Genomic DNA, 15,032 nt, shown 5'->3' on the forward strand with positions numbered 1-15,032 from the left:
CCAGATTGATGGGCACCAACTTCTCTAAGGTCATTGCTGATGTCTTTCCTCCTTGGCATTGTTTTAACACACAATTTAACACTCCAGACCAGCAAACTGATAAAACTTCAGCTTTTATAGAACTGGTCACACTTGCTGATGACCAATTAATCAAGGGCATTTGAGTAAAGGTGTACTTAGTTTTTCACATATACATTTTTAAATAAATCATGACACTGTCAAATGTCATGTGTTGTTCATCTAAGGTTGCATTTACCTAATTTTTAGACCGACTGTGGAACAGATGATTGTTATTATAGCCTGATGTGTAAACATAGAATTCAGAGGGAGTGCACTTTCTTTTTCACACGACTGTAAATGGCCACAAACAACATCAAACGTCAATATGAAAGCCATGCATTGGTGCAAAAATAGTAAAATTTGCTGTATTGGTTGAGAAATTGTCTTCTGTATGGTGCTTCTGTCATCTGGCTCCTGCCACCCCTTAGTGTAGAAACAGAGCCGGCCTTAGGTGTTCTGGCGCCCTGTGCGGGCTACTCCTCTGACGCCCCCATCCCAAAAAAAGAAAGGAAAGAAATATTGTAACAAAACTCCCTTTTCTCACTATCTACCACCTCTGTCCCTTATCACTGCCTTCCACCCTCTGCCCCTTCTCACTATCTACCACCACTGCCCCTTCTCACTGCCTTTCCCCTCTCTGCCCCCCTCTGCCCCTTCTCACTGCCTTTCCCCCCTCTGCCCCCCCTCTCCCCCTTCTCACTGCCCCCCTGCCCTTTCTCACTGCCTTCCCCTCCCCCCTCTGCCCCCTCTCACTATCTACCCTCTCTTCCTAATTCTCTTTATCCTTACTTACCTTGTTGAGTCCTGCAGTGGGAGTGGGAGGTGTCCGTCTTCCCGCTCTGCCGCGGTGTGCACTTCACAGCTGAGCGCCAGAATATGACATCATATTTCGGTGCTCAGCATGAAACACTGGCACTGCGACGGAGTCACGCAGAGTGAGTGGCGCCGAGCGGTTGCTGAAAACTTCACGAGCAACCACTCGGCGCCCGTGCCCGGGACTTAAATTAAAACATTGGGGTTTTTTTTGTTGTTTTAACTTTATTTAACATCCTCCATGTTAAATAAAGTAAAAAAAATACTTTATTTAACAGAGGATGTTAAAGTAAAAAAAAATAAAAAAAATTAAGTCCCGGGCGGCTGCACAGGTCGCACACCCCTAAGGCCGGCCCTGTGTACAAAGTCTGGCTAGGGCAGTCAACAATGAACCAAAGCACCAACACTGTACTATGTAGATGTAGACAAGACTAGGATCAGGAGAGAGAATTGATCAGTTTTCTATTCTATTATAAAAGATGGTTTGAGTTACAGAGGAGAGGTAGGATATCTTTTAGTTACTGATATTAAACTGGTGGTTTTTACACAGCAGGTCATATTGGCTTTACTATTAATTTATTTTGGTAAGCATGATCAAAAGTTGTTGGTCCCAATTGTCAAGGTAGGAAGAGAAAGCAAAATGGTGTTAAAGGCAGTGAAGAAAAGGGAAATGAGGTAAAGGGTGTGAGTGGATTTAGTAATTTTCTAACATGGAAAGTAAACATAGTAAGAGAGCACTAGGATTTACCAAACACATGTGGGGATGAATACAGACTACATTACATAGACTGCATTACAGTAAGAGCCATGATCCGGAAGGGAAACCTGTGATATTAACTATTTAATGCTTGAACAATCATTAATTAACACAATACAAACTATCTTTCTGTATCTGTTAAAGTATGCTTTTGTATTTGCTATGTATAATTTTGTATTATTTGTTATGTTACAAAAATGTTTTTTGAAAAAACCTTAATAAAAATATTTGAAAAGAAATAAAAGCCATGACCGTATGATTAAATTATGTTATTAATGTATCACTGATAAAACTGAAATTACACTTTTTTTTGCAGTGTATTCAGATCTTTTAGTTCCCTTGCAAATATAAGACAGATACAACTACAACATATGTTAAAGAACATCATTGTATTTCCTTTAGCCCATTTTGGCTGACCTGATTAAAATATCTGTTATGAGCTTTGAAGAAAAACTATCATATTATAAACTTGTGAGCAGGACTTTCTCATTTCGGTTTGTCTTAGTCTGTCAATTCTCGTCTTGTCCTACCCCTTGAATATATGTATTGTATTAAGCGCTGCGTAAATTGTTGGCGCTATATAAATAAAAGATAATAATAATAATAATAAGTCCATTAACAATGTAGACGTGTATACCTTTGTTTGTAGCTCCATTACAGAATTGTATTCTTAGAGAGGCAAAGATTTATCAGCATTACTGCAAAGAAAACTCTAGCTGTTGTTGTTATTATTATTAGTAATGTCATTTCTTAAGCACAGTTAGAAATTGTATTTTTGTTTATATTTTGTTGAATTCATGGTGATAAATTTGTTTGGACCCATATATGCATGTTTTTTGGGGGGGTTATTTGAAATATGTTAAGCTATAAGTAGCAAACTGCTAATAACGATGAACAATAGATATCTTATATATTCATACATGAAGGAAAAAAGCTAAAAGACTTTATAGTAAGTACATCTGATTTTCACTATATTTATTATGGTAGAATGTGCCATTTTTGGTTTTCACAAAAAGAACCTAAAATAACGCACCAAAAATTATTTGAATATATGGGTACGTTATACAAATAATTGTGAAGTTCTAAAATATTAGCCCAAATTACAAAAATATTAATAGAAAGGAATTTTGTTTTTAATACAAAAAATACAGGAATGGTCTATTTGCAACATTCTTCTCAGAAATGATTCTATAAGCACAATATTTATTTCAACCAGTTTAATTTATTACTGATAAATGAGACTTTAGTCTAAAGCGGTTCTAATATGCATGTTCATTGGCAATACTTCTATTTGCAGAGCTGAATCTGCATAATTGTCAAAGGAAACAGCACTTCACATGTTGCTTGGTAGATCCACTGAGCTGCCACAGACACAGAGATTGTCAGTATATGTCCTAGTAAACTTGGCCTGAAAATAACTGCACTCCGTTTTATTAAATCAAAATATTTCAATAACTTTTGTTAACAATCATGCAAAATACTACTCAAAACTATGCCAAATATAAGCAAACTATCCCCAATGTAAATGGCTCTATGTAAGCAATATATACATCAATCATGGTCTTTGTTGCCAAACTATAGTTTACATCATCTTCAGCTAGCTTAAGCCCAGTTAAATACTGCCAGAAAATCATGAGACTTGTAGTTCAACAAAAGTAGAGTATCTACGTGTTTATTACAAATCTTTGCTTTAAGGGTGTTTAGTTTCTGCTGGTTATTTTGAGTTGTTAGATATTTATTCAGTGAGCTGTGTTATGGTATGCTTTTCTTCCCAAAGTTTATGGTGGCATAAGTGTACTTAATTGAATGCTTTCAGTGCTCTGGATTCCTGCCAGCCACCATAAAATACAGAGCTAATGGTTAGATATCATTGAGGGTGCCCATGTAATAACTATGGATAACGCATTAAAAAGTGTTATACCTTGTGTGTTTGGGTAAGTGTCTTAGACATGTCCACATTGGCATGTATATTTTATTTTCCAAATTTGTTGGTGGGAGCAGTGGTGTATTCTCACCTAGTCCAACTATGCCCAGGGTGGCAGCTCTAAGAGGCCAGCAGCTCCTCTGCCACATGACTGGGGCAAATTGTCCTATTGGTTGGGAACCCTTTAATATGTTTGCTATCTATCCATGACAGCATTAAGTTCTATTTATTAGGCAGCTCAGGGCAGCACTTGTTTGGCTAAATTATTAAGCTTTATCTATCTGTTTTCCATCTGGATCTCTTACTGTATGCTGCGCTTGTTACAAGAAATAAACAAAAATGAATTAAGAGAAAGCAATTTCACATTCTAAAAAAAGAGACAGTATATCACAGTAACATGGTTACATTTTAAATGAAGTGACACCCCTAACTCAGTCATGCAGCTAACAGGTTATCACTGGCGCATTCAAATAAAACCCTTACTTGGGAGTCTATGCATCCAAAATATATTTACTAAATAAATTTTATGTTAGTGCTGCTTTTGTTGGCAAGATATATTTCCCCATTATGAATGCCAGTGAGGGGGTGGATGGTGTACAAAGGGTTTATGATGATACACAATTAAGAAAATCAATGGAAACAGTGACAAACATAAATAATATATTTTCCATTGTCTGTATACAGTGTGCAGAGTTATTTAAATCCAATAACATTTTATCCACTGGCATAAACACAATATGTTAGTAGTGATAATTTCAATGTCATATATAAATGGATATTTATATTTAAGGTATGGATTTAACTCTTTGAATATCAGCAGACAATAAATAGCAAAGTACTGTGCTGTTTACATCTACTGAAGGGGTATGTTTATAACAACATTGTTACATGTAGGTACAGTAATAATAATAATAATTATTATTATATTTCAAAAAAAGTAAGACCAGTAAGAAAATGCATCTCAAATGCTTTGTACCAGAAATCCCACTCCTTGGGTTCAAACAGACTGTGTTTTCCATGGGCTCCTGGCTTCTCTTAGTGATCTGTCATAAGGCAGCCCTGCAAAGAACGAATTCCTCAGTTGGCAATTTATAAAAAGTACAATTATTACCACAGTCAAAAATAGCAGAACAAACAGAACAATATAAGTCACAAGGTCTGGTTTATTCAGCCCACCTTCTTTCATCACTTTTGCTGTAGACATGTACAGAACAGAGGCACTCACTGGCCTCTGAGTGCTGCTCAAGTAAGACGTGTTAGTCTGTATCATGACTTGAGCCTCTGTTGCATTGCTAGAGTTTAGCAGCAATTCCCCATACATGATCATATTAAAGCTTTCCTGAACACAACCACAAAAAAAGTCACTGCTTTGTGATTCCTTGTCTCTTGAAATAATACACATCCACTAACTGTAATAATCCACTTAAAGGCTAGCTCCTTGTCTGGATTGTATAAATAGACTTTTCCCCAAAATCTTGATAAATCACCCCCACATCAGGGTAGTAGATCCACTGGTGCCATCAAGGTTAGCTGAGAAATATTTTTTGGACCATTTCTATAAGAAATATGTGTTTCAAGATAATCGCTGCTTAATTATGGTATCAGGACAAATAATCGTTCATCCACACATCAACAATGTACCAACAGAAGCTGTTTTGTCACTCACTGCATCCAATCGGGGAAGAAAGCCATTTGGAACGTATTCCCAGTTCTCATGTAAGAGCTCATTCCAGTGTGAAGAAAGCTCCATATGATAGAACTCCCTGTATCATCTCAAGATTTGTTTTTCTGGAGTCTTGTTAATGACATTACGTTCCACGTGCAGTTTAAGAAATCAGCACCTGTTGTCTGTCAACAGAGCTGATCTATCCATGGATTCCTTAACAGCTGATCATTTCTTCTTATTCTTTTCTTCACATTGAAGTTCTTGCCACTAAATCCCAGCGTTTCACGGCTCCAGTTTCCAGCATACAAGCCTCCAGAAAGGCTGGAGCACAAGGCTGGGCAGATACTGATCACAGAAACATGTGACTTGGTTCCTTTAGTCAAACTCCGACTGAGAGTCATTAGCTGCAGTAGAAAAGCATTCTTACCCTGGTGCTGAATCTCTCTGGACGCTGTGATCTCTTACAGACTCCTGACACGGAGATTAAATAAAGTGCTGTTTAATCACTGTGAAATCGCAACATGCAGAGCAGTAATAACACGTAGGGGAAGAAAAGAAAAAGAAAAATTCAGACCAGATTCAAACCTATTCAACCATACTGAAGATTTATTATAATAATGATCCATTGTATTTTTTGAAACATATTTATTGCCTTTTTTAGACTAAATATTGATTTATCAATCAGTTATAGCCCCTCAAAAACCTAGAAACCCTTCTGTACATATATATATATATATATATATATATATATATGTACAGAAGGGTTTCTGCAGTATTTGGGGTATTAAGTCATGACAATCAGGCTCAGTGAATTCTTCAGCACCATTCGCAGATTGGCAATTAGCATGTTAATTCTATTTCGTGAAATTGCTTTTAAACAGCCATTAAAGGCTGGCTTCCTGCCAGACATTTTTAAGTCTCCAGCTCCCCAGCACCTTGTAATAACAGTGATTGAATGTGTTTTCCCAACCACATTTCTAAATCTTGTATCTGCGACAGGAGACGAGATGGAGAATGTATTAAAGTTGTTAATGTCTCTCTGGTGATAATGGCATTTCAGGCACAGTAAACATGATTTTGTTAAATACAAGTAAGATGATTGCTTTTTCTCCACTTCTTACCCCAAAACATGCATTGGTTTAGCAGTACATTTACCCAGATTATCATTTATTTTAGTGCGCCTATTGTAATATTTATGTATATGCGTTTTATTTAAAAATCAATATTGTCAGAAAAAGCTTAGGAAGTTGTTTTTCAAACCGAAAAAAATATCCCAGTAAAAAGAAAAGAAAAACATACTATTAATTTGTGTCTTAAGAGATGTTGTTACATTTGGCTTGTATGCTGTTGCAGCTCCATTAAAATGATAAATGACAGCCTGCATCCTGAAATATCACTCGGTTTATAAACAGCATATTTAAAGCTAAACCAATAATAGATGTTTTGCATATTTTCCACATTTGTATTTAAAGTTTCCTATGTCACTAAGAAGGTCTTATCAGATAATCATCTGTACTCTCGATTGTTTATGAAACTGTTTTGATTGTAAGTCTAGGACTAATTATTATTTCGAATATTTGGGAACAAAAAGGCCTGGGCTATGGGATATCAAGATATAAATGCAAAAAACCTGAAATCAAAAGCAGTAAGAGCAAGGGTCTCTGTCTCTTAAAATGTAAAAAGAAAAATTGGTAATAATGCCACAAGGAGAGAGAGAAATAAAAAGTACTATGAGCCTCTTATCTTTTTTGTAACTGTTTAGCGTAGTTAGCGCTGTATAATGGGATCTGGCTGGCATTTGTGAATAACCATTGTTATTCATGTATCTGAATATTTTCTAGCCCTCTGCATAACATACTCCCTTCATGTACTCCCAGAAACATTTGACAAATGTTACTGATATGATACTGATACTGATATGAAGACTCAAACCTTAATCGTTGATTGGTTTCATCTTAGATTTGGTATAGCCATATGCCTACCCCATGCCCCTCTACACATCCTTCTTTTCCATAACATATAGGGCTCTCATTTGAAACCATAGAAATATGCAAAACAATAGAGCCAATTAACACGTCATAGAGAACTAATTGAAACTGGATACAAAGTAACAGGAGACAATTAACATGCCACACATGAGATCAAGTATTTAAGGAGGGAGGAGAGAACTAACCAACACGTCACTGAAGAAGCCCTATTGGGTGAAACGCGTTTGCGTGTTGGATTATCGTCATCGCGCCAAATCTACAAATCGTTTACCTTGAAAAGGAACGCTGAGACTTAGATGCGCTATAGATTGCTTTTTTAAAAGCACGCTATATTTTTTAAATATTAAATATATACTTATACTTCACCTCCCTGCCTTATATCGGCTAAATTCGGATTGCTGCTGTGCGGACGACGCAAACTTTCGAGGAGGGCATCTCCACAGCAATTTGTTCGGCGGGAACGAAGCCGGCATTTTTTCGTTATACATCCCAACAAGTCAGAGCAAACTCATTGCTCATTCTCATGAGAGTGGAACACCATACCAAGATATATTTTCACATATTTTGCGGAAAGCACTATGATTTTTTGTTTGTTTTTTTCTTTTTTTATATATTGACACGCGATCTTGACACAACGAACGAAAACTGGAAACCAATATAAGTATTTGTTTATTTTTTATTATATTGCACTTGTATTGAATTAACAAATCACTATTTCTCACAATTTTAGGCGCAACACTTTATTCTATTTTTGTTTATTTTGATAGGTATTTTTGGGGTTATCCTAATAGTGTTTGCTGCATTTTTGTATATATTCACCTATATTGATTTATATATATATATATACAATTGTTTAATTATCCAACTATATTTAAGCGCCTGATCACTATTATTATTTCTAGTATAATAATTGTATGTAAAAAAAAATAATAATAATTATTGTTTTTGCAATTTTCTTCTACACTTTATTCTACACTATAGGTCTCCCTGTTGAACAAACACATTTATGTTCCGCAGCATCCCCTGATTGCAGACATACCCTACATACATATTTTTTTATGTTCCAGATGGCCACATCCTTTACATATTACCTTATAGGCATACCTGGGAACTTCTGGGCTCTGGCTACCCGGAGCCTTCCTTTGCGGGAAGTGGCCCGGACTGCCCACTGACGTCGGTGGGAGCTCCATCTGACGTCTGTGGGTGTTCCCGCTGATGTTGGGGGTGTTCCCGCTAAAGGCAAAGGGAAACACCTCCCGCGAGGTTCTTGACCCAGAGAACCGGAGAAGCGGTGCTTCTCCCGGCAATCTCCAGGTCAAACCTGGAGAGTTCCCAGGTATGCTTATACGGTAGTATTTTTAATAGTTATGGCTTAACAGGCTTGGGGTTAGTAAACTGGGACGGGCGGTTATACATGACGAGCTAGGGCTGGGATGTAAGGATTTTTTTTAATTATTTTTTGTTATTGGTGCAATATGGATAGAGATTCCTCTCAAACGTGTTATTCTGACATCACTTAGCTCACTTTAAGTTTTTATTTATTTTACTATTTTTAGTGATGTTTTCTACTTTTTCCACTTGTGGGAAGAGGGAGGGACATTATTTTTCACTCTCTTCCCTACACTGATCACACTGTAATTACCAAGCACCAATCAACAGTTCCATTGGAGATTGCTGTCACGGTCAGGACTACTTGCCAAGCCGTGACTGTGTGGAGGGCGTGGGCATGAAGGGGTTAATAGCACCAGGCCTCTGGATTTACTAACTTGACCCCTTAACAAGGCATAAGTTACACCAAATTAACCCCCAAATCCTGCCCGTATCCCCCCAGGTAGTCTGCCACCACTCACGATTTTGATACCGGATTCGTGAGAAATCCGAATTAGAACCTTTATCTCTATATATATATATCAACCCACCCCGGGCAACCAACATATATATATATCCTGTAGAACTCAATAACAATATGGTAACGTGTTATCCTCTCTTAGGGTTTGTGGATATCGATACTAGAGCCCAAAGACAGACTTAGATTTTGAATAATTTTAATAACAAAAAGACAAAGATTACACAGTGCCAGAATTACAAAAAACAAGACATACAAAAGAAAATAAAACAGCAAACAGTTCTTAAAAACAATGGGACTTAAACACAGGCCCTTCACTCACGAGTTTCTCCAATAAGCCGGCCTGTGGGAACTCCTTAAGTCCAGATGGTTCTTATGATGTTGTTCCGATCAGAGTATATCATGGAGTTCTGCTTTTCGGTCGCTGCATTGTCCCTAAATCACACTTTGTTTCAAGAAAACCCCCTCTGATCACATGACCGATTATATGACACCTTCCCCAAGAATTGGTTCCCATCTTTGATCTGCCAATAAGTTATGGTGGGGTAAAGGTGATGGAAACCCCTCCACTTAAGATAGGAATGGAATTCCTATAACTCAGGGTCCTTATCTGTAAGGCCATGAATCACCACAGGGGTCCTTTGGGAAGATGACACCTCTAGCCAGAACAGATACAGAGGGCATGTACAAAGAAACACATTTAAATCAACATCAGATTAACTCATGGAATGCTTAAACAAAGAAACTAACCACCTCTGCTGGGTTACCATTCCATGCATCCACTACATTATATGGGTTAATCATGACAATTGCAATGTGTGTGATTGGCCAGTAGGGGTATCCAAGGTCTAGACAGGCCATGACGTGGATTTACTGTCCTCCGATGACCTTCTGGTTGACGTCAGCAGTGACATCTCCCAGAAGGAAATACCCGATAACGTGATTTGGCATTTTTTATGTTACGGCTTACCACTACTTGCAGCCATTAAAAAAGATCAGGCAGCATGAAGCCAGTGATTGTGGCTTCTGCTGACAGGGAGTCAAAAGACAAGCTGATCTCTCGTGTCGCGACAAAGAGATGTACCTGTATGTTCTGGAGGGACTTTAAGCAGAGCTTTTAAGGACATACATATACGTTAGGGTTAAATGTACACGCTGCAGGGGACTGCTTTGTACCCAAGGCAGTCTCCGGGAACCATAATTCACCCTCCCATGCCAAGGAGACTTTGTTTATGAATGAAAGCTTTGTGCTTACACTAAATGTGAGGCTCCGCTAATAAAGAATGAGTACTGCTGATCGACCAGCAATCCCAGAAAAATAATATTTAAAAAAATTGCTGCAGAGATAGAAAAGTGTCCACACAAGGGCACCAGCATCCGTGGCAAAGTTTGTGAAGGTCCGTAGAGCATCATGTAATTGCCAACCACAAGCAATGCTGGTGTCTATTCCTGGCTGGTGTCGGCAAAGATAGAAGAAAGTTTGCCAAATCAAAAAACTATCTGATCTCTGGTGTCATGCAGAGGATCAGACATTATACAACAGTCAGCCAACCTCCCCTCCACCTGTAAATCACAAAATCAATCACAAACGTAAAAAAAACCCTACAGCAACATTTTATAAACATATTTTATTTATTTTTGTAGAAATAGGTGGATGATTTCTGTGGATTACAACTCCCACCATCCTCAGTCAGGCTGTTGATGAAGGTGATGCGAGTTGTACTTCACACAAGAGAGTGCACTAGAAGAGCAAAAGGCTGGTATACTTGTGAAAATGTAAACTTTTTTCAACCTAAACTGTTTGTATAGTGTCTATGCTGTGTGCTGTCGCTGAGTAAAAGTAAAAGTAAAATGAGCGTGTCATGTTGTGTGGCCTGTAGATTTGAAAAAATGATATAATAACCTACACATCTGAGGTATTTCTGTCATTTAAAGGGACCACATAACTTGGGCAAAAAATGCTAACCAATGCTTTTGGAGAAAAAAGAAAAAAAAAAACTTATATTGAAACAAAGATTGAAGGCCAAATGGCTGAATGACAAGAGCCTAAACGCTCCCAGTGACATACCCTAGGTTGTCTACTTTCCAGAAAAATCCACACTTTGAAACAGCAATGTATGTCTTTGTCATGGTAACCCCCTGAGGCTCAGTACACATGGGGTAGATTCGAGTTTGGGAGGGGGATACTGATGGATTTCTGGGGAGACTCCTGTCTGTGGTCTAAGTCACCCTGTGCTCATTGGGGGCACAGGGTGAACAGGAAACCCCATCTGGTCTGCCCTAACCAGACTCTCATGAACTAGCCGGCTATGGGGGCCAGAAACTCTCCATACACCTCACCGGGACCTAGCTGAAAATCCATGGAACTGTTTTGCGTCTAGGAACCGCGGAGATGCCAGCCGACAATTCGAACTGCGTTGCTAAGGACACCTGTTGTCCCACCAAGTCGCTCTTTTGGGGTTATGCTATGCTCGTGGTGGACAACACTCGGTGGTGGTTACGGAGAGGGAGCTCACTTGGGAACTCTGGTTTTATTACCAATCTTTAGGACCCAGGTTTACCCAGCCACGGCTATAGAACTCTGGCCTGTCTACTGGACGGACTATTCCCAGGGACATTTCCAGTGCTGTGGATCAGGGTCTTGAGGTCGGATCAAGTCGCTTTTTGGACCATAACAACTGAGGACCCTGAGCTCTCCATTGGTACCCCGGGATTGATGCCGCTTCCTCGAGATCATCTCGAAATAGTGACTTTTTGTCAGGTGGGCATTACTGACCATAGAACTGTATGGAGGCTCTGGGCTGTCTGGTAGTTGATGGGATTAAACCCCTAATCCTATCATGTTTGTGTGTATAAATAGCTGTTCTGTCCTCAATAAACTGAATCCGATTTTCACCTCAACATGAGTGCTGTCTGATACTTGGGGTGGGCTACTATGATCATTTATTGCCCTTTTCAGGACAATAGTCACACTGTACAGCTAAGTTTCGGCTAGCCACAGTGCCAACGCAGCTCTGGTGCAGCATGCCCTCTTCTCTCTACAGCACTGGTTCTGTCTGGCGCTGAAGGGGTTAATCGCCGGTGTCCCAGCATGAGGAAGCAACGTTTGGCGGGAGTACTTAGTCGTACAGATGTACATGTATGTTTGCAACATTGACATGATTTCCCCTTTTTATATTTTGCCATCTCCCATTAATAGGTATGATTGATAGCTTGGACATAAATCCTTGAAATTCAACACATTCATGTGAAAGAGGATAAAATACTTCCTATAAAAATGTTTGCAGAGTTTAGAATTAGAAATATATATATATATTTGATTCCTCAGTCAGTTCAATTGGAAAAATTACCGTATTTGCTCAATTATAAGGGTTTTTTTTGTTTGTTTTTTTTTTTATTAGAGAAAATGCTCTGAAAAACACCCCTCGTCTTATATTCTTCAAATAGAGGTCTGAATACAAGACTAAGATCCGGATCCTCCTGTCTGGCAGCCAGCAGATGTCTGCACAAAGGCATATCTGGGAGCCAGAGTGGCATATAGGAGGGTATAATCAATTCTGGGGGGCAGATGTGCATAACTGGGGGCAGAGTGGCAAATAAAAATAAATAAAAACAAAAAAAATGTCTCAATCATAGTTTTTATTAAATAGTTTACATGTGAATTAATATTTACTAGTAAAACTTTTCTTACAGGGAAGTCTTATATTCAGGCTTTTTCTATTTTTCGTAAATTAATATTTTTTGAGTTGTCTTACAATCTGGGTCATCTTATAATTGAGCAAATACGGTAAGTTGAGGCCTGATTCCATAACATCAAATGTTTCAAAATGCCAAAAAAGGATACCTTTTTTGGGGGTAGTTTTAGGGTTTTACCATGAATCCTTATATGGACATTTGCCATTCAAATAATTGAATAAGACATTTATTATTTGCACAGCTTAGTTTCTAATTTTTTAAGCATTTTATGCTGCTTATATGTGCATTTTTATGGTGTTTGGGGCTGGGGAACACTGATACATATACAAAGATTCATAGTCACTAAGGGTTTTTGTTCGAACAGGAGAGCAACATCATGGGAAGAAGGGACAAGGGGATTCGGGTCACACTGAGGAACTGTCCTTCTTAAAGAGGAACAACTGGCATATGTGAGATTCTCATATAAATACCTTTTTCTTATTTGCTTGTCTCTTTGTGCTTATTCTGAAAACAACATTAAATATGTTTATTTGGTTTAAAAAAAAAACATTTAGAAATCCACAGGTTATATTACCGTATTTGCTCGATTATAATACAACCCTGACTATAAGATTACCAGTACCACGCGCTACATCAGGGAAACAGAGGGAGCTTAGAAAGAGGGATTTTGGTTTTTGGAGCACTGGGCAGACTTTGCAGTCGGCTACAGACTCTGGGGCAGGGATGGACTGCACCTCAATGAGAAGGGGGCTGCAGTGCTAGGGGAAAGGATGGCTGGAGGAATCGAGGATCTTTTAAACTAGGTTCTGGGGGGAGTTTAAAGATAGAAATGAAGTGCTAGCTAGAGTAGACTTGGAAGGGGGTCTAGCTATGGGAAAGGGGGATGAGAGCAGTGGTGGGGTTAGTACAAACAATATGGAGCTGCTTAGTACAAAACCTGCTGTCAAGAATTATTTGTCAACTGACGAACCAAAAACGGGTAGTGACCTTAAATGTCTTTTAGCAAACGCAAGAAGCTTGGCAAACAATATGGGTGAGCTGGAACTATTGGTAAGTGATGAATAGTACGATTTGATCTGTATCAGTGAAACCTGGTGGGATGATACACACGACTGACCAGTTAATTTACAAGGTTACTCGCTAGAAAAGGGGGAGGGATTTGTGTATATGCAAACCCTAAACTAAAGCCCAGTATTAAGAAAGTTGTACATGATGACAGTAGTAATGCGGAGACATTGTGGGTGGAGTTTAGCCTAGATAGTAAAAAGAGTTGCACACTACTTCTAGGTGTATGCTACAAGCCACCAAACATTAGTAATGAGGGGGAGGATCAGCTGCTATTTCAAATTGAAAAGGCTGCAAATAGGAATGAAGTTTTAATCATGGGAGATTTTAATTACCCAGATATCTTTTGGAATAGTGGAACTAGTTCCACTAAGGGCAGCATGTTTCTGAACCTGCTTAATGAGCAATTTATGTCATAATTAGTAGAGACCCCAACCAGAATGGATGCCTGTCTGGATCTGGTAACAACTAACAATGAGGAACTTATCTCAAACATCAAAGTAAAAGAACACTTGGAATAGTGACCATAACATGGTTTCATTTGAGATTAATTCCAAAAAGCAAATGGGTAACTACTATGGAATGTATAGACTGGGATGGATTGTTCTCTGGACTAAACACATTGGACAAATGGAATATATTTAAGCACACATTGCAAAATTGCACATCGCAATATATACCTACGGAAAACAAATGCAAAAAGAAGCAAATCAAAACCAACGTGGATAACCAGGAAAGTAAAACAGGAAATAATAAAATGGCATTTAAGCATTATAAAAGCGAGGGATCAGTAGTATCATTTATGGCATACAAAGATGCCAACAAAGCCTACAAAAACGCAATATAAATGGCTAAATTGAAAAATGAGAAACTAATTGCCAAGGAGAGTAAAACTAATCCCAAGAAATCTTTTAAGTATGTAAATGGAAAAAATTGAAAGGGAGAGAATGTTGGTGCGTTATTATCTGAAACAGGAAACTTGGTTAGTGAGGACAGAGAGAAAGCCGACATCTTAAATATTTTTTTTTTTTATTCTTTTGTTTACACCAAGAAAGAACCAACGACGGAGCCCCTGCCGGCAAATTTTAAGGAACCATTAAACATGGGATTGGCTGATGCAAGAAAAAGTGCTCAAGCAATTAAATACTGTTAAGGTAGCAAGGCCCCTGGACCGGATGGTATACACCCAGGGGTACTTAAGGAGCTAAGCCTAATTC

The 15,032-nt window shown here is 38.4% G+C and overlaps 1 protein-coding gene across 1 annotated transcript; it reads right to left on the reverse strand.

The window, feature by feature from the left end:
• Positions 1-4,531: 4,531 nt before the first annotated feature.
• On the reverse strand, positions 4,532-5,670 carry SMIM32 (small integral membrane protein 32). Its single transcript, XM_053461953.1, has one exon. It carries the CDS (start codon positions 4,954-4,956, stop codon positions 4,552-4,554), a length of 405 nt encoding a protein of 134 aa, XP_053317928.1. The 5' UTR covers positions 4,957-5,670; the 3' UTR covers positions 4,532-4,551.
• Positions 5,671-15,032: the final 9,362 nt, after the last annotated feature.

The sequence above is a fragment of the Spea bombifrons genome, chromosome 4 (assembly GCF_027358695.1).
Source record: "Spea bombifrons isolate aSpeBom1 chromosome 4, aSpeBom1.2.pri, whole genome shotgun sequence".
Classification (NCBI taxonomy): domain Eukaryota; kingdom Metazoa; phylum Chordata; class Amphibia; order Anura; family Pelobatidae; genus Spea; species Spea bombifrons.

Bases quoted from the DNA above. Each gene is read 5' to 3' on its own strand.
- SMIM32 (XM_053461953.1), bottom strand. From the start codon at position 4,956: ATGTGTATTATTTCAAGAGACAAGGAATCACAAAGCAGTGACTTTTTT.